Below are 20,899 nucleotides of genomic sequence, written 5' to 3' on the forward strand. Positions count from 1 at the left end.
TAATGTTCCAGAAGAGAAAAACGAGGGCATTCGTGTGATTTCAAGTCACTGCACTCCCAAATGGAAAAGCGATTTTTTCCTATCGCCTGCCCCCCTGCCTGAAGGTTCCCAAGCCCAGCTGCTGGGTTTGGCATCAGGCAACTGCACTCAGTAATTGTGGCTACTGCCACTCACTGCACAGCACTCTTGGAAAGGTCACTACAGAGATCCAGTTAATGCCCTTGAGTTCCGTTTCATCCAGTATTATTATTAAAAAATAATGATTATTTTAGTATTTTTTTCCAGTGATGACCAGTGTTTAAACTAAGTAATTTGCTTTATATTAGTAGGGATTAAAACATGTTATATACACATAATTCCGTAGTGTTTTCCACACTGAAATGTACATGTTTTCTTTATACTACCTCTTCCACTGGAAAAATCTCAGATTAATTAACTGCCACATATGATACTCCAGGGATAATGTATTTTCCTATTTACTTTTGGAAGGGAAATATGTGATACAAAGAGAATCCCAACTGCAGATAAAGTAAAAGACCTTAGAAATATCAGATTTAAAAGACACTGAAACAAGGAAGAGTCAACCTGGCACTCCTAGTCTGACTGTTACAGGGTGGTTTGTTTTAACTCAGGGAGTTCTGAATATTTCTGGTCCTTCCTCAGTTGTAACAGCAATGCAAGGAAATTTATGTTCTTGAATTTCAGTTCTGTATCATGGCAAGTTACTCCTGATGGAGTCCTTATAGAAGCTTTAAAGAAAAGTTATCCTGTGATCATAGAGATGGAGCACTAATGAGTTTAATTAGAATGCAGTGCATCAACCCTAGATTGAGACATAGCCCTACATGATTAATTACCCTCTTGGAATGGCTACAGCAAAATAGAGGGGGCTATCAAGGCTGTGCCCTAATAGCTGTGTCCACCCACCTTCTCCACCTGCCTGAAGAGGTGTTCTCCCTTCCTGCATGCTTGGCTACCACTGTGACAGCTGTGGGTGGTGCCAGTACCAGCTCAATAGACAATAATCTTAATTCATCATCTTCTCTACCAGCAATTACCCTTGCTCATTTCGAAATCAAGGTCAGTTTTATTTAGCGTATTTATCTTTCAGAAAAGTGTCAGTGTTCCAAGTAGCATGAGTTATTCAGCATCAACTACTATTCAGTTATGTAAAAACTGGAATCTTATTTCCCAGCTAAGCTTATAAGCATGTCCAATCAAACTAACTCAAAAATTATCTCAATTAATCCTTTAAAATGCATCAGCCAGTTCCCCAGTTCACACAGTTATAACAGCATCAAAAAATGAGTTGAAAATGTATTTACTCGATTTTTTTCTTTTCAGAACATCTTGAAAAGACATTTGACTACAAAGACAACTGAAACCTATTTGGAAAGCAGACTGCAGGTAAACCTACAGCTGCTTAAAGTTTATTTGCATTATTTTGAAAGCTGTCACTTTCTGTAATTCTAAGATGCCCCCAATGAGGGTTTAGCCATGAAATATTAGGCACCTGAACACACTGGCCATGTGCTCCTCAAACATTACAGCCAGCAAACTGCGTGCTGAAGGAACAGGTCTCAGCACATGTCCCAGGCAGGAACCAAAATTTAAGTTTTTCAGTTACAAAATCTCCTCCATATCTTGTTGTTCCACAGCTTATTCCACCTCCTAGAGATGCACATTTGCTTTAAAGACATTTAGACTTGATGGTCTTTAAAGATCCTGTCCCACCCAAGCCATTTCATGGGAATTCGATGCTACAATAAGCACAGAATATGGACTTGAAGTTCCCAAAGGACCGAGTCTTGCACTGGTATGAACAACAGAAATTTCACAATAGTCTTCCAAGGGTTTCCACTATTGAACATGCCTGTGATGTGTGGCAGAGGCCTCCTCAGCAGCTCCTGACCTCGCTCTGTGTGTGGCACAGGCATTGCTGGGATACAAATCATGCTCACACATTCTGTTACTTCTGATACCAGCATCTCCATGCCACTTACGATTCTTGGCTCTGAGGGTGCTGAGGCCCTGGCACAGGCTGCCAGAGAAGCTGTGGCTGCCCCATCCCTGGGAGTGTCCCAAGGCCACGTTGGATGGGGCTTGGAGCAACCTGGGATAGTGGAAGGTGTCCCTGCCTATGGTGGGGGGGAGTGGAACAAACAGACTTTAAGTTTGCTTCCAACCCAAATCATTCTGTGATTCTAGGAAAAGTACTACTAAACATTACTGTGTCTCTCAGCAGCTGCCAAAAAGCTGCAAGCCATACCAGCCCCATTTCAGCTCTTCCATTTGTAACACTTCTAATGAGCAGATGGTTAATTTTTCTGAGCAGGGAATAAAAAACAAAACAACTTTTGTTGGTGCAAGTGTCTGGGAGTCCTTTAGGTTACAAAAACCAGTTGTTTTGGACATCTGCTTAAATTTTTGACTGCAAATTAACCTTCTCTATACTACTAGACAAATATTCATATCCTCCATTTGTTTTCAGGTAAAATAAAAACCTGCCAGCTATTGTTCAAGGGTTTTTTTAGCTATTTAGAAGTCGGGAAAATTTCAAGAGTAAAAAAATTTTATTGTATCTGCCTCCTGTGTATTCCCAGCAATAAAATTTTGGCACCTCCAGATCACAAACAGTATGTGTTTCTCCACCTTTAGTACTGCCACCCCACTAAAAAACAGTAGAAGAGGTTCCCACACAACTGTGAGTACCTCATGTTGAGAGCCAATTCCTCCAATACAGTCTCAGGCTGAACCTGAAACAATATTGAAAGTGTAAATATTTGAACAATGCTACTGCTCACTTCAGAGGCCAAGGGACTGGGGCAACCCCAAAGTAAGGGAAATAACTAGGTAACAAGCTTTCTTTATGTTGTACTGTTAGAATTTGTGGGGGCTGTAGCAATATAGAGAGATTCGCATAGGTACCTAAAGCAAAACGTAAACACTACCTTCTTTACCACGATAGAAAGCAAAAAATTCAGTTAAATGTATATAAGAGCCCTTCAGAGGCCTCAGCATTTGAAAGACCAGTGAGCTCACTACATTTACCTTCCTGGCAAAACTATCTTCAACTCAGATTAACAGAATAGAGCATTGTAGATCTGCTACATTCAAGTTGCTTCTTTCTGTTCTACAGCGTGATTTTATAAAGCATGAATTCACAGAAGCTACAGTAAATTTTTAATTAGTGAAATACAGATGGTTATTTTCATACAAATTTTAAATTTTCCTGTTTTTATTAAGGACCAACCAAACCCAACACAATGTGCACTGCATTTACAAATGCATAAAAATATTTATAGTTCCAGATATGATTTATCACTGTACTTACCAGTACTGAGCACTCTAAATTACAAACAATAAAAATTACATTTCTGTGATTTTTTTTTTTTTGTCTAGTATAAACACAATTTTCTGTGGGGACACAGAAGAAAAAAGAAGAAAAGCACTGGTATTTGGGAGGGGAAATTGTGTGAGAGCACGAGAGACAATGGATGTGTCTGAGCCAGGAGTGAGTTGCTGGTTTGGATCATTAACTAAGAGCTCGATGCTCGCTGCTGCTCCCTCTGCAGACTCCAGGATCAGGATCCTCGCTCAGTGCAGCCTACGTGTGAGATCAAGCAGAACAAATGTGGGAGGGCACAAAATCATACAGGCAACTGATTTCTTTTTTATTCCTTGGAACACTAATTTAGGCTCTTTAAAAAGCTACATTTACTATACACACTCCTCTTGTTCACATTCCTTTTCTGCTGCATTCCCTATTCTGTTACAGCTTTCCAAAGCCTCAGTAACTGTACCTTGCAATACCAAACACTTCCATCTGAGCTAAGTGCACATATTTTCTGCTTTAAGCCTAGGAGGACTCAGTGCAGTAGCTGTCCTTTCCCAAACAGTCACAGAAGCCATTATTTCTAGGCACACTTTTAGAGTGCAACCAAATCCAAGAAGCTGACATTTTTTATTTAGTACCCATGGGCTATAACCATGAAAAATTTACTCCCTGAAATACAGTTGCATGCATTTCCTATCCACCCTACTCATGATAAAAAGTAATTTCCTTGCACAGCCTGGTAACAATGGCAACTGAATGAGATGTATCACCATAAAATAAACATGAGCACATCACACAGCTGAATTCTCTGGAATGAGACTACTATTTTGTGTTCCCAGCGAAGATTTAAATGAGTAAGAGGCCTTGAAGCTTGACATGTATCTCTAAAGGCATGGGAGAGGATTCAGGGCAACTGCCATTAAAATTAATCACGATTAGTGATTACAAACCTCCAGTAACACTGTGGCTCGCTGCAGGGGAGCTATCAGGGCCAAAACAAGATGTCTAAGCAATGAAAACTAAAAGCTAATCAAGATTCTTACAGATATTCCTGTGTGATAACTGAGGGGGGTTAAGGGTTACACTTACAACAAAATCTGATATTAGATTGTTTTCCAGTTCCTACTCACCTGGTAAAGGAAAAGCAAAGGACAACCATTATTTTGTATTTTGGACCAATGAAGAATGAATTACGGTGCAAGAAAAAATAGAAAGAAAATAAAAATAAGAAAATACGTCCAGAATTCCTATCCTGAGTTATCACAAAAGTCCAACAGCGTGAGGCAGGACCCAACCATGCTCTGCCCAACTCACGAGGGAGCTGTCCAGCAAACACAGAACTGAATGTTACCATGGTAACAGAAATAAAACCACGTTTTACCAGCTTTTTCATACATTTAGAAAAATTATGAAACTGAATTCTACTAGATGGTATGGTTTCATAGGACAAATGGACTCAGAAATTCAGTTCCTGAGAAGTCCATCAATGATAATGAAGATCCAACAGTTCAGCTGTAACCCTGACAGAAAGCCCCGGAATCTCTGACAGCTGTCTGACATGTTTGCTAGGAAAACAGTCCCCACAGATCCTGTTTCCTTAAACATCTCATACCCACCAGAGTTTAAACTCCAGAGTGTGGCCCTTCAGTCTCAGCACAGCAATTCTCACGGAGGAAGAGCCGACACTTTCTATCAGCTGAAGGGAACAAAGCTCTCAAAGAGACAGAAGATGGCTATGTATGATTCTATGGTTCTGTGATACATGGTTCCTAGAGCTTGTGAGGATGTGGGTTTATAAAATCACCTTTAATTATGTAAATTATTAATTATTAAATTATCATTAAATTATTTAATTATTTGTTTTGTATCATTCACATTCCCCTTTCTGCTGTCTTGCACTGCTTTTTGTGCCCTATTTGTGAAGGACAAAAGCCTGCAAGCAGATAGCCACAAGGAGTAAAATACAGACCACCTAACCCATGGCAAAAATCAAACCTTCTTTTTCACCCTGAAAAAGGTTGGAAAATTATGCCTGAAGTACCCATTTAATACAGTGTTTCAAGAAAGTTTCTTTCCACTTCCCATATGAGACGAGCTTCTATTAACAAATGTTTCATCAAAGTACATTCTCCCTTTGTTAGCATCCAGAATATCAAGGGCTTGGTATACATCTTTGAAGAAGTTCATTAAAAATGAATCATAAAACCATTAATTTAACACTTGTCTAAATAAAAAATTAATTTTCTGCTAGGAAAGTGAGCACTGTATTAGTTCTAGCGCAAGAAAAACTAAAGGAATAGTTTTCAGTTACAGACCTACCAAGCACATGGAACAGAACTTTGAGCAAGGCCCCTGACAAGACTAAAAAAAGCCATCAGATACACTGCCTAGGGAGAATAGTCTCAAATACTGGACACTAAGAAAAATGCCTTTATTATATCCTTTTTATATACATCCATATTCATATGATCTATTTTTTCTATGAGCTGGCTCCTCAAATGTTTTAGAATGAAAAAAGCAATAGAGGAATTTGCATACCACTGCCAGCTTCTGGTAATGTCATCAGAAATTACAGAAATAACTGCATTGAAGAGCATAAAAATTTTGTGTCTATAATCAACTTCTAAAAACTTCTAGAGAAATCCAGTTATTTGACTTCCAGGACAGAAATTTGACATTCCTGAGTCAAGGGAAGAAAGGAAGAGTTCAAAACTAACTTAAATCCGGAAATAAAATTGAAACTAGTGTCTATTCACTATATCATAGAAATCACAGTATTGTTCAACCTTTCTCTTAAATTTCAGGGGTAAATTCTCTGTCAGTGGATAATAGCCAAACTATCAGTCATTTATTTCTATTGTTCCATATAATACAAAGGGCTTTATATTTTCCCTTTTGGAGCCAAAGAGAAACCACGTACAAAGATGCTTGCGGCAAGAGGGAAATGTCACCCGCTCTGTCCAGCAGTTCACACCTCAGTGCCCTCAGACACAAATGGAGCAGTGACTCAGAGAATGTGTTTATAGAAATAAAAATAATTGCCACAAATCTCTTCCCCGTTTGCATTAGTCTGAACTGTCATCATGTTCTTGTCTCAGAAAATGCCTCTGCTTAATGCAGCAATTATCCCTGTGCTGCATTTCCTACTTGTACATGATCACAGACACTTCACATGCGACTTGGCTGCAGGAAGTGAGATGGAATGACCTGAACAAACCCCTGTTGGCACTATAAGGCCAGGAAGATGGAATGTTAAGCCCTGGATGTATTTTCAGCTGTCAGGGAGCTCTGAGCAAGGCCCCTGCTAATTGCTTGGGTTTTTTTGCCCTTGGCACAGTGCAGCACACTGTGTAAATGGTATCCTTGAGTGCTTCCTACTGACTTGCTAGTCAAGGCAATTTCCAGCTTTCTCCATTTTTAGTATTTTCTCCTGTCTGCTTGCTCTCACAAACTCTCCATTTAACTTAATTTCCTCAGAGACTGGTTGAGATTACAGGTCTGTGATGAGGATCCAGCATGTCTAGAAATGCCATGATGTATTGACCTGTATAACCAAACAAGAAATGCAGGTCTATAAAAGAATTATTATCTATTACAGAGAAACCAGGCCCAGCATCCTTGAATCCCCTCAAATCCCCTCCTGTTCTTTATTGTCACTCAGCCACTGACGGGCAGCTCTCAAAGGAGAGGAAGACTTGATGCACTCCTCATAATTCACAATCTCTTAGGCAGTGCTGGTTAAATTCTAGTCCTTGGCCAACCAGAACTACAGCATAAATTCAGAGAGCTGGGACGAACCCAGGATGGCAAATCCTAATGAAAACAGGACTATTTGCTGCAGAACAAACCCAAAACCATCTGAGACATGGTTGTTGGTGATTTGATTAATTCAAGCAGTAAATAATGTAATTGCAGCAAAAGGAAAAACAGATGGGGATAAGGGGCTTACAGACACTAGGGTAACAAAATCAGAGCAAACAATTAAAATGCAAAGAAACCCAAATGTGTACAGATAACATGAGTGTAGAGCAAACCACTCCAGAAAGCAGAGCACAGAACAGCTGCTCTCCTCCTGCTGCCGAGCATCAGTGACACTGCAGCCTCAGGAGCCGGATCTGCCAGCACTGCCACGCCAGCCATTCCTGCCTGATGTCAAACAAACACAAAGGGCAGCATGAACAGCACCGACTGTGGAAAGAAATTAACGAAATTCCACTTAAAAGTATCCAAAAAATGTGAATATGTGCATAGAGCTGAAATGAGATCCCAGGCCCTGCTGAACGCCTGAGCACAGAGCGCCCTCTCATGTGCTTCACTCATTTCTCCGTGCATCACTCCATTTCTCCACACATCACTCCAACCCTCCACAATTCCAGAACTTCAGAATGAGTCACCACTATGGTAATATTAGCAAAGAAATTAATCTCCAAGATGAGGAAACTCAATCATTGTATGCTGATTAGAAACAAGGAATATATGTCTCATTCTTAAGAATAACAAAATTGAAGGAACAAACCACTGAAGAACTAAGAGTAGAAAAATCACCTGGCAACTAACTCCTCAAGGTTTGGGTAGGTGAGAAAAAGAGGTAACAACACATGCTAAGGTTTTAGTCTAAAACTATGGGGTATAAAATCCAGTATTATGTAAATAAATAAACACAGTCCAAATGTCTTAAAATGCTCTCCAGTGGTAATGCGCTTGAATCTCAATGAGCAGGTAACAAGATACTTCTTAATTACCACTCTTGCAGATCAATCTTCACTTCTGCATTTCAGAATTATTTCTTCATTTGTGCTTTGGATACTCAGATACATGAGGAATAAAAACCACTATACCATTCCCCCCTAGTAATATAACTAGTTCCAGTGGCAAGAGAACTGTGGGGTAAAAAATTAGCACCTTCCAGGAGAGAAATTTACATTACAGCATTTAGACTAAGTAGAATAACTGCCATCAATTCCATGAAAGAAAATTTTAAGTTGCTTTATTCAATATACAAAAGGGTTCCAGAAAACCAAAGAAGGAATAATGAAACACTACAGTAAATGCTTGGAAATTTTGTGTTGATTTGTTGCATGCTGGGACTGAAGTACCTCTTCTTTTCCAATTCTAAGGCAGAAGCTGATTTCTTAGAAAGGAGCAATTTTTCCTGTGTATTTGCCTAAGACAACCATTACATGTATATGTATTTTTTTTTAGGATGACATAATTATAGTGTCATCCATCCACCATGTCCCCATCTCCCACGCTCATGTTGCACTGCTACTGCTCTGTAATTTTAAGAATTTAGGGAAAGGAGAACCTATACAACTTATCTGCACAGCAGTTTTTCCCCAGCAACGCCATAACCATCACTTCTGGTGCAGAGAATACCTCTTCAGTGAACTTGACTGTTGGGAAAAACATTAACTCCATAAATCTGTCAAAATACTACATGATGCTCATTATTTAAATATCTAATTGGAAAAAAAAAAAAAAGGGAGGAAGCAGAAAACTTTTTGGTGAGGGTGGTCAAACACAGAAACTTGTTGCCCAGAGAGGCTGTGGAGTTTCCACCCTTGGAGATATTCAAAACCCAACTAGACAGTATCATGGACAACCTGCTCCAGCTGACCCTGCATTCATCTCCAGGGGTCCCAGCCAACTTCAACCGTGCTGCAATTTTGCAACACGAAAAGACAGAAACAAATGCACAAATCTAACGATAACGTAACACAGCAAGTTCTAGCAAAGTGAAAAAAGTCTGTTAAATGGTTTTATGTCTGAAAAACTGGAATGCAACTTTCTACAAATTAAAGACAGATTGTAAGCTGAAGGACAGGACTGGAAAGTTCCTTGCTCATCAAATTAAAAACAAGAGGTCTATTCATGAAAAAAGTTATGTGGTCAAGTCACATTCTTTGCTCAGAAGTTTTACATGCGACCCACGGTCGGTACTCTACTCGCCACTCATGGAGAAGCTCTGAGGTCGTTAGGGATTCCTAGAGCACGTGAAGATACGTTTCTAAAGGTGGGCAAGCAGTCAGGAGAAGTGCAAGAGGACATGCAAGTGTCCCTTTTTCTTGTAAAAGTCCTAGTCACATCACCGACAGCTGGAGTCACTTAATAAAATACCAGTGCAAGCTATTCTGCCAAATTCCCCTAGAGTGAGACGACAGCACCTAAACCCCTCTTGCACTGCAAACATCCAAAGGCTTCACGGCCCACAATGCCCCTTTCTCTCTGTTCTTTCATAGTTCTTCTCCACTGCAGATGCAAAGCCACATTTTTAAATTGAGACAATTAATTTTAAATTAGGAAAGACAAGGACCATAAGAGAAACGTGTGCCTGATGAAAAGTGCTGTAATTCTTCCTAGTTACTTCTGGATTACATGTGCACAGGGCATTCCTTTTGCATCAACGACATTCTCCAGACTGTTCAATTTTTCTCCAAAAGGTGTTTCAGCTCTAAAAAAGATTCATACGATAAGGTGGTCCTGTTTTAAGAAGTAACATTTTTCCCTGCCTAGTGGCTTGAACAGCTGCAATAATCAGAGATCAGTACTGAACCCTGATCTTCAAATCTGTAACCCACTGTGCTTTTCAGGGAATGCTGCTCCTCAAACACCAGTCCTGGGGGCTTCAAACAGCACAGTGTCACTAAATGGTACAGTCAGCACCCTTCTACTCACACAGGGCAAAGAAATCAAATAAAATCAAGGTACCCCTCAGAGTGCTGAAAACATCCATCTTTGTGATTCTTGCTTTCATTTATCTTAGGCTGTGAATGTTCCTGTTAGCCAAATGTATTCAAGTCTGACAGTCATTTCATCTCCTGTTAATGAACAACTTTTCTGCTGAGAAATTAAGAGAATAAATCAATGCCAAAACCCAGTTAATTGTTCAGTAGCAGGAGGCTGTTTGTACATTTTGTTAGCTGTTGCAGCACTGAGCCAGCACTCAACTGGTAGTGAAATCTATATTTTAGCATAGAATTAAGTCAAAATTCAAATCATTTAAGCCACAGCATATTTTTCCTATAATGTGAGGATTTAAAAATATCTCAAAATCAGCAAGAACTAAGGAGAGACTGTTCAGGTGTCAGAGTCACATAATATATATACCTCCATTTTCATGTACCATGCCTAAGGCTGCACAGCTGTGAAGAGAAATAGAATAAAAATTTTCTAGAGCATGATCAACAGCAAAACAAAGAAAACTTCAGTGAGAAAACAAAGAACAAAATGAGTCTGATCTGATTTGCCTCTTGGATATTACCAAAATGCAGTTTAATTCCTGAAATATCCTGTTATCTTTGCATTTCTCAGTGATACGTACACAAAATATTTTTCAAGTAGCAGAACTCACAAGGCAGCCCTCTCAGACGAAGCCCATGAACAGGTTTATGTGCTGTTGTAATAAACATGTTTCAGCTACACACAATAAGTTATCCCCGTCTGTAAGAGATCTGATGTTTCTCTCTGCGACCACTTTCCCATTGTTCATGCCTTGCGCTGCACAGATAAGCATATGCATTTGTATAAACATACTTGTTCATTACCCCACATTAATTAATGCTGTAAAGAAAGATTTTGGGGTGAGGATGTTAAGAGCATGACTTTCAGCCACCGATTGTATTGAACGGATGTTAACAAGCATTAAGTGGAGTAGAATAGGAGCACAAAATAAGAATTAACAAACTGCACACCCAAGAAATGTAGTTTGTACCCAAAGAAGGAAAAGAAATATAGACATTTACATTTAATAGTTCAAACCTCAAAAAAAACTGCACTGAAATTAATTTTTCAACTTCCTAAGTGAAAGGAAGTCAGGTTCCCTATTTAAAACTCGGGCCTTTCAAACCAAATACCAGTTGTCCCTGCTAAGCTCCCTCTCCTGGCTAATTAATAAACTCACTTAGATTTTGTATGCAGAAACTTCAATCTTCCTATTCTGTTCTATCAATAATTATTTTTTTTTAAATTGGTAAAGAAACTTTGATATTGAAATATACAACTTAAGTTTTCAACTTCAGACAGAGCCCTCCTGTTGTCTCAGGCTGACAAGTTACACACACACACACAAGGAAATAAACATCCCTGTACTGTGTAAGGAGAGTCTGCAAACTGAGCCTCACTGACACTCCACCATCTGCACCTCTTTTAAGCTTCTAAACACCACTGACTATTTTCTGGTATCAGACACTCTTGAAATACCTGTGCTCAAAACATACCAGACTAGTTAATTAGTTCCCCAAAGTAGACCTTTCCTTGTTCTAGCTAAAATTAGGATTAAATATGTAATAAAAATACAAATACACCTCTTAGAAATTGTAAATGTTGAAAATGAGGAAAACTGAATCACAGAATCACAGAATAAACTAGGTTGGAAAAAACTTTTGAGATCATTAAGTCCAACCTGTGACCTAACATTACCTTGCCAGCCAAACCATGGCACTGAGTGCCCGATCAAGTCTTTTTTTGAATACCTCCAGGGACAGTGACTCAACCACCTCCCTGGGCAGCCCATTCCAACACTGAACCACTCTTTTTGTGAGAATTTTATTCTACTATCTAGCCTAAACTAGAAGCAACCAGTCCTCACCAAACTAACACAAACTCAGGACACAGAACGAAGACATAGTGGCAGTGAATGGCCTCAGTGTCCCAAGCCAACAGCCACCCTCATCGTGGAGCTGACAAATCAGTAACAGAGTCTGGTAAAATTTTTCATTCTCTTCTAAAATCCAAGTCATTGCAGATGATTTGTGGAAACAAGAATTCAAAGTGAAAGGGAAGCACTATGTAGAAGGATGCGAAAATCACAGCTTCACTGAAATGAACATGCAGAGGATAAAAAAATAATTCATTCAGCTGTGGGTTTTCATTATCTCAGTTACTGTAGTAGCACCATGGCTTCTTTCTAAAAGCCAAGCCATGCTCCCAACCAAGCCATTTTTATGAGACTTCCATCACAACTGTGCCAATGAAGGCAGGCAGCACAGTCAAACTCCAAACTCTACAAATTATTTCTGCTCAACACCTTTTTGACCTTCAATCCAGATAATGAAAGGCCTTGGAGGGAAATTCATTTCATGTTTGTATTTGCTACTGTACCTTCAGCCCAAGTGAAATCAAAAATCTGTTTCTACATACAAAGTCTTAAAAGAACCATGACAACAAAAGATGGCCCAGACACAGCCTCTGAAGCAAAATGCTGAGGGATGATCTGACAAAAAAATCAGCACTGAATCTTTAAAGTTAAAAAACAGAGACAAGGTTCCAAATGGGATTATGAGGGTTTGGGAGAAAAGAGGGAAGTGTGTGGTACACTGACAAACTAAAGATACCACTGTGAAAAGATAAAAGGGAAGATACAACCAGTGACTGTGGTTGAGCTTTATTCAGGACAGGATGCCTGCAAAAGCTATGTTGACTCTTCCACTGCCAACTGATAGTAACTTTTGAAGTATATAAACATTTTGTATCATACAGAAAGATATCCTTTACACACTGACAGAATAAAACAAGAACAGATGCTATGTCATCACAGCAACATCACTGAAGACTTCCAGTACTTTTTCCACCAATGAGGCTCAAAATGTTCTCTAGAAGTGGCTCCTGACTTTTTGTAAAACAAGAATAAACAAAGAAACAGAGTTCGCTCAAGGTCAGGTGGACATGTAATAGCAGAACTAGAACTGAACTTACATCATGTTTTTAAATTCATTGATACAGATTCCACCAATGAGGCTCAAAATGTTCTCTAGAAGTGGCTCCTGACTTTTTGTAAAACAAGAATAAACAAAGAAACAGAGTTCGCTCAAGGTCAGGTGGACATGTAATAGCAGAACTAGAACTGAACTTACATCATGTTTTTAAATTCATTGATACAGTCTACCCGAAAAAGTCTCTTTTTTTATTACTAAGAATGTTTTGGGGTTTTTTTTAATATTTCACCTGAGTACTGCATCAATACATAAGTCTATTATCTCTGTATTTAACTGACTGTTAGTAATGTCTTCATTTAACACAGATAACATTTTTAAGCTCATAAATCTTTTCCATCTTATCTTCTATTTTGATCCCTAAGTCTTTTCCACTGATCATTTCAAAGGTAGTTATACTTCTGCAACTGGCATTTTGAAAGTATTCTTTTATGAAACCTTTTCACAAGTTTTCATCTAAGTCAGCTCTGTAGTAAATCTCTACCAGATTTCTTAGAACCAGGATACAAAAGTGAGCACAGGTACCCTGGCTCTTACAGTCCTTAGCTGCCTGCAGCCAACCAACCTGCATAGCTAAAGTTAATTGACAGTAATGAAATTTTCTACTTTTAAACAGAGTCCTTGATACAAAATCTTTTATGACATCAGTAACACAAACCAGTTCATGACCAAAGAAACACCCACAAAAATCCCTACGCAACAACAACACAACTTAGAAGTTTACAAATCATCTCCCTGACAAAGCAGGAGTTTCTCTAATGTGGACTACTGCAAGTCTTAAGGAAGCGTATGAAAAAGCTTTTCTAGAGGTTAATAAACAACTGCAAGTCAAAATACAAGACCTTGAGTGATCTGCTTTGAAATAAAAGAAAACTTAATTTCAATAGTTTGGAGCCCAGCTGGGCAGAGCATCATGCTTGCCACCTGCTCTAATTTCTGAGGAGAGGAACCTGGTTGATGAGTCTGCTCTTAAACTGCATCTTTAGCTAAAGTGGCTCATAGGGATGCATGAGGGATTGACAGGAGAAATGGAATATGGGGCAGATGCTGTTAAAATCAATTAGCATGCAAAGGGCTGGCCCCGGACTAGCCAAGGCAAGGCAGCTACTGGAGCAATCAATGGCAGCTGGTGGGAAGCAAGCCCAGGAGGAAGAGGCAACCAACATCATTTACTCTTTACAAATATTTCCTTACGTAGTCAGGTCTTACTGAGAATGCCAAGATACACATTTCTTCAAATGTTTGTCCAAAATATACTACACACAAACACTCTTTGAACACTATTTTGAAAGGCCTTATCGCTCTAATATACTAGCAAGAATCTCTATGCTACCTCTCAAACTTTTGGAGCCACATGTTCCTGGATGCTGATGAATGCTGACTACATTATACATTAAAACAGATGTCTGGTCTTCACAACCCAGGAACCACGCTGTGTTAAAACAGTAAAATATAGCCTACTCCCATTGGGGAACAGTATGCTTACACAGAAAACTGTTTAATACCCAACAGGTAATTCAAGTCAAACAACTTTTAAACAGAAAATATATTATTATCTGGAGCTTTTAGCAAAACCAGACTTTAGTACAGAAATATATGCACTCGTTTACACTGGGTGTTACACATGTGACCAATAATCCCCCAGGGAGTTACTCCTTCCCCAGAAGAAAATACACGTCCTTACCTTTGGCCACTTGGGATTGAGGAGCCGTGCTTTGATGGCATCATCCAAGGCCTTGTCATACTGGTGGATTTTCATGTAGGCTGCAGAGCGGTTGCTGTAGAGAATGCAGTTCTGAGGGTCGACCCCCAAGGCCTCGTTGTACAGCACAATTGCAGTGTGGAAATCGCCGTCATGGCAAGCCTGGTTGCTCTGGCGAACCTTCTCAACAAATTCAGCTTTGCTCAACATGGGACTGTCAGGACTTTTTCTTCTGAAAGATTTTGATCCACAGAAAGAAATCTGGGAAGGAGAAAGGGAGAAATTATATGCTAGTGTTAAGAAATGCTACTCAAAAAAGGAAGAAAAGACATCAAACTATTAGAAACTCTACAGCAGAAACTAAAGCCACCAGCATCGCTGCAGAACAAATTATGAATTCAGAACCAGATTCTTTAAAAAGTAAATTGTTTATCTATTGATTCCCTTTTTGAGGGTAACAGAAAGAGTCTTGCAAAACATATCATTCCCTATGAATGATGTCTTCTAGACACAAGAGCAGTTGCAGTCTGTTTACATATGCTGCACTCCACCCACTTAGAAATGTTTTCCTCCTCAGCCACACTATTTGATTCTACAGCACTAAGCAGAGTTACCAGGTTGAGAACAGGTGGCAGCTGTGAATATGATGCTGGTACATCTGAAGTTTGATATGCAGATCACACAGAAGCACAGGCATACATGGACAATGGAAAAACGTGTAAGATCTCTTCAAACAAAAGAACCTGCACCACAACCTCTGCTCACAAACCTCTACATCCAGCTACATGCAGCTGCAAATTGTTCACAACTGGGAAGAGAAGGATGAGTCTTTAGAACCACGTACACTCACAGAAATAAGTGGGACATACAATTCATCTTAACAACAGAACAGTCACCCTTGGCAGAGCCACCCTCCCACATCAACAACTTCAGGTAATACAAAATAACAAAAAAAAAAGATTTAAGCCTTCTAATTGTAAGGCATTATTTGAAGTGAGCCTAGCTCCATTGACTCTGGAACCTTCTCCTTATTTAACTTTCTACACTGCACATTTTCCACAACCAGTCCTTTGTAGTCAGTAACTGTTTCTGTCATGCAAACCCTACTCTCTCCCAAGGATACTCAAGAACTCAGCAGGAACATCTTAGTCCAGCTCTGATCACAAGGCAGTTGGGAATTGTGCAGTAATAGTATTTGGCAACAGGCAACACAATACATATGGTAACATAAAAAGTACTTGAAAATATTCATTAAAGGTTTAGACTACTATAATTAAGACTGGTGTCATCTAGTTTTAGTCCTGCAGACTGAAAAAGTTTAAGAATATCACATATTGTTACCACAACACAACAACCACAGGGCTTAAATACATTACCAGAGCCAGCTGGGGCATATTTTTAAAGGTGGAAAGGGAAGCAAGCTGCAAACTGACATCCTGTCACAAGAATCAATTGGTCTATAGACTTTTCTTTCTTTTTCTTCCTTAAGTCAAACAACAACAATAGAAAAGCATCAAGTTAGAAACTACTGATATCTTATTTTTCTTATTATATCCATTTTTTTCTGACAGTGTTTGGTGTTTGTCCAAACTTTTCCTAAACTTCTCTACTGAAGGAGATTCCATGCTTTACTCAGGCAATCTCCTTACACTGCTTCAGGATTTCCATCATTAAAATATTTTCCCTAATATCCAAATCTCCTTTGTGTCAGTAAATGTACTGTTTCTTGTCCTGTAGTAGACTAAGCTATAGTCTATTGCAGACTGAACCAAAACCTTTTTTCCTTCCATCTGTGTAGTTGCTTTTTCTATAGTATTCTTGCTAATCCTACCACTGAACACGTTGCTTCATTCGAGCAGTGCAATAAGTCACACATCCGTGAGCATCCAACAATAAACTTCATCACATGGACCCTTTGTTGTGACCTGAGGGCAAGAACTGAATACGAAGATTCAGCAGCTATGGCATGGGCACGTGTTCAAACACAAAGATGAGGAAACCCTGAGAAAGGTAATTAGTCACCAGAAGGCGTGAAGGTACTGCAGGAAACGGGGCTGGTGAGTGTGCAGGTGCCAGGGGCAGCACTTTCTTCATGTGTCTTTAAAGGTGGCTGCTGTCTCCCTCCCTGTGTATTTCCTGGTCACTGACCTGCATCAGGGACAAGGAAAAATACCAAATGTCGTATAGTTCCCATGCTTTTATCACATTCAGAGTGAATGACTGCAGCTTCCACAAGCAGTACCACAACTAGCCATGAACTTAAGTTATTCAGAAGACAAATATTTTGAGAAATAGATTCCTCACCAGCTGTGGCAGGGTGGCAGGGGCAGCAGTGGCATCTCACCCACCCCCTCTGCCTGACCACAGGGACTGTGCTGCTCAGCCTCACTGGAGCTGCTTGCCCAGGACCACCACGAGCTATTGAGCCCTCAGAAGTGGGGCCTCTGCAAGGGCACAACACACCCAGCACAACCTCAAGGAGCACCAGCGAGACAAGTCCAACAACAGCTGTCTTTTCTGGCAGTTTATTATGCACAAACAAATGAACACACAAAGCTGTTAATGATCCTTCCAGAATCATACTGTGAGTCTGTAACAACAAGGAGAATCCATGAGGAGACATCCTCTCGGTCCAAGTGAAGTGGTTTCTGCCTCTAATATCCTGTGACGCTAAATAATCTCATGAAAAAAAAGGAAACTATGATGGAAATTTGTGGAATATGTTACTATTTAATTCCTGCTATCATGAGAACTACGTAAGGCAGTAAAACATCATGAGGTAAAAGAAAAAACCCTAGAACAGTAAAACTGAGTCACTCTGGCACTCAAACCACAAATAAAAAAAGATTATGATTATGGTACCAACTCACAAAAAGTACTCATTAGAAAGTCATCCCCACTTTCCAGTGACCACTGCTCTTCTCCTGTTAATACAATGGAAGGTGATGGTAATGCACATATTTGGGCTAACATTTTATTATAGAAGGTGCCTGCATGTACCAAACCAACGCTAAAGGAGGAGTTTCTTAGTGCAGCAGAACACAAAAGGTTCTAATGAAGTGCAGAAGAGAATCTAGTGAGAAAGTCTGAGTTAGAAGCTCAAGTATTTCTAATAAAGTAGAAGATGGCATGAGCTTCTCAATGTTACTTCTCCAAACCAGCGTAAGACAGCAGAAATCAGCTCCTACTACAGAGGTCACGTCAGACAGAAGCTTCCACAATATCTGCTTCAGATCAGACTCAGCGAAGAATTTCCTCCACTGGTGAAAAAAGCCTCCTCTGGCAGAAGGTGCTCAGGATTCAACCCAGCTGACCATGCAAGTGGAGTGTTAAAACACACACAACCTTCTTTGGTCTTTTTCTTTTCAAGAAGAAATGAACTCCCAACTGCCCCCAAAGCAAACAGGAACTTGAACACACACTAAAACTTACAACAACTTTTGTCTTCACACAAGCTTGTTAAACTTAGTCCTCTCTACAGAACAGTCATCAAATAAAAGAAGTGCCCGCACACACTGAAAGATGTGTCTGAACAGCACACTGCTATCCAGAAAGCCATAGGGAACAGATTCCCAGTAAGTTCCAGTAAGATGAGTGAGAAGAGATAACAGCAAATGCAGATTCTGCTCCAAGAGGACTAAAGTAAGAAATGTGGTACAAAAGTGAATTTTTTATCAAAACACTAATGTTACACCTCAGAGCTTCTTGGTTTGTGCGTAATTCTTCTTATTTAATGCTACATAATGCAAATAAATATGCCTTATGCAGATGATGTCTTGGGTGGCAAGTCCATAGTTAAGACACCATTTTAAAAGGATTCTTTATAAAAAAGATACAGTAAGTGTGATATGCAGCATTTTCATCTTTTAAATTATCTAAATAGTTCAAGATACTTATTGAAGCACCAGGAAGAGGGAAAAAACAAAAAGAGGCAAGCAGAAAAACTGGCATTCCTAATGGATTCTGGAAAGAGTGACAGCAATTTATGCTAAATACAAGTTTCCAAAATCAGCTTATATCTGTAACTGAGCTTCCCTTTCTATGAAAACTTCTATACAACTTCTTATATTTTAATCTTTAGAGTTGTTTTATGTTTTCTCTCCATATTCTGGGGTATTACTGTTTTTCTGCAATAGAAATTTGCTTCGACAAGAGTCCAAGAACATATAAAGCACATGAAGTCTGTCTCTGAAGCCTCCCAGCAGCCAGCACTTCAGCCAGGCTGTACCAAACTTCTGAACAGATATGAAACCTTGCCGACCACACGCAACCTTCCCCTAAACAGAGCAGAATTTCAAAAGAAATAATGTGGAAAGAAATGAAAGGCCACCAAAACTGGAGGTTTAAGCCACCACAGGATGATATGAACTTATCAACAGGAAAGAAACAGATTGTTTTTCTTAACTGGAGCTTATACTAAATTTTCTATAGAAAACGTTTTTCCTAAAGATTTTTTAAAAATGAGAAGGAATTGTGAGCTTCCAAGACTGAGCTTGGAGAGATCTGCACTTGTGACAGTAGTTAGATCCACCCTGATTTAAGCTATGCTACGTGTTGCTAAAAATTGTAGTAAGAGCTATGCAATCCATAGTTAAACAGTACTTTTTGGTTAATACATAGTTTTTAAAGCTAGTTATTGTTAATAGTAGTTACATATATTATTAAATTACAAACTATCAATGAGGAAACAGACCTTTCCCTCTGATCTGTTAGTGAGCCATAGGGAGACAGAGACAGCAACGAGGGAGTGATTGATGAACCAGTAATCCAGCAAAAGCCAGGCATGAACAGCAACCTCATTCGAGGAACACCTGTTAGGGCAACATTCAAGGCACATCCACTCATCCATTTAGGAATTTATCCATTTGCCACATATCCATTTCAAAGAGTCTATAAAGGGTTCCTTTAGCACCTGAAGAGCTCTTGTTTCACACCAGAAGAAAGCACATAAGAGATATTATCTAAGATTGTGAAAACCTCCAAGGAAAATGAAAGACACTAAAACGATGAACAACTCCAAGAAAAGAAGAGGAAGAAGGACAAGAAGGCACAGGCACCCAGCTCTCTGGATTTCAACTTTCTGTTCACTGGCAACAACCAGGGACATGCCTATGGCTGCAACATCAAACTACAGGAGCGCAGGCTGCTGCCCGGGGTAATCCCGCGCATCGTTGATCCCCAATCTGTGTTCAGAGCACGGGCAGAGCCACATTCGTGACATCTGCTGTCATCCACGGCGCACTGACTGAATCCAAGCTCCAGGTTCTAAGTTCCGTCAGTAACAAAGCCCTTATAAGCAAGTTCAGAACAACTTTTTGTACCTCTGAAGCAGGGTAAAGGAGCACTGCAGTGCTGCCAAGTACACCTGACACGCCTACCTTCAAACTTCGCAGATTTTAACGATATTCGGGTTTGTTTACGGGGGCGCCAGAGCGAGCACAATGCCCATGCCGACATCCGAGCTCTCTGCTCGCGAGGGTCCCGCTCCAGCTAGCGGCGGCCGAGCACGTTCGGGGCACACAACACCCGCCTCCGGGGACAGGCCCGGGCCCTCCCGCCGCTCCGCACCGCCCCAGCCCGCGCAGGACCACGGCCGGGACTCCGGCGGGACCCCCGCCCGGCCCGTTCCGCCGGGCCCGGGGCTCCCGGGAAGCGGGGTCGCTGCCCCAGCGCCGCCCGGCCCCTCACGGCGCCTCGGGCCACCGGGCCTGCGCCCCCACCGACCTCGCTGCCGCTCCGTGCCGGGACAGCCGCCCGCCCGCCGCCCCGCAACTTCCCCCCGCCGCCCGCGTCCGGCCCGGCCCGGCGGCTCCTTCCCGCCTCCCCGACCGCTCCAGCACTGCCAGTCCGGCGTCAACTCACCCGGGGAGGCTCCGCGTCCTGCTCCCGCCGAGCCCGGCCCACCGCCACGGCCCCCGGCGGGGGCGGCGGCGCCTGTTGCTCCATCGCGCTCCTCCTCCTCCTCCTTCTTCTCCTTCGGGGGCCGGGGCCGCCGCCGCCCCCGCCAGGCCGATGCCGATCCCGCTCCGGCCCCCGGCGCCACGTTCCGGGCCCAGCTGAGTGGGACCCGCACTGCCCCGGCCCCGCCCCGAGGCTGGGCTCCGCCCGGACCCCGGGCACCCCCGCCCGACGGCACCGGGCCCGCGCCGG

General features: G+C 41.1%; 1 protein-coding gene across 2 annotated transcripts in view; it reads right to left on the reverse strand.

Annotated features, from left to right (window-relative positions):
• Positions 1 to 20,726, reverse strand: part of TTC28 (tetratricopeptide repeat domain 28) — a 114,232-nt gene extending 93,506 nt beyond the window's left edge. Inside the window, exons 1-2 of one of the 2 annotated variants that reach the window (XM_039561384.1) lie at positions 20,612 to 20,726; positions 14,732 to 15,010 (exon numbers count right to left, since the gene is read on the reverse strand). In XM_039561384.1, coding sequence (XP_039417318.1) covers positions 14,732 to 15,010; positions 20,612 to 20,695 — 363 coding nt within the window. In that variant the 5' untranslated portion in view covers positions 20,696 to 20,726. The remainder of the gene's footprint in view (positions 1 to 14,731; positions 15,011 to 20,611) is intronic. The other variant, XM_039561385.1, reaches the window with a different exon arrangement.
• Between the last annotated feature and the right edge of the window lie 173 nt (positions 20,727 to 20,899).

This window comes from Corvus cornix, chromosome 15 (genome assembly GCF_000738735.6).
Source record: "Corvus cornix cornix isolate S_Up_H32 chromosome 15, ASM73873v5, whole genome shotgun sequence".
NCBI classification, from domain to species: Eukaryota; Metazoa; Chordata; class Aves; order Passeriformes; family Corvidae; genus Corvus; species Corvus cornix.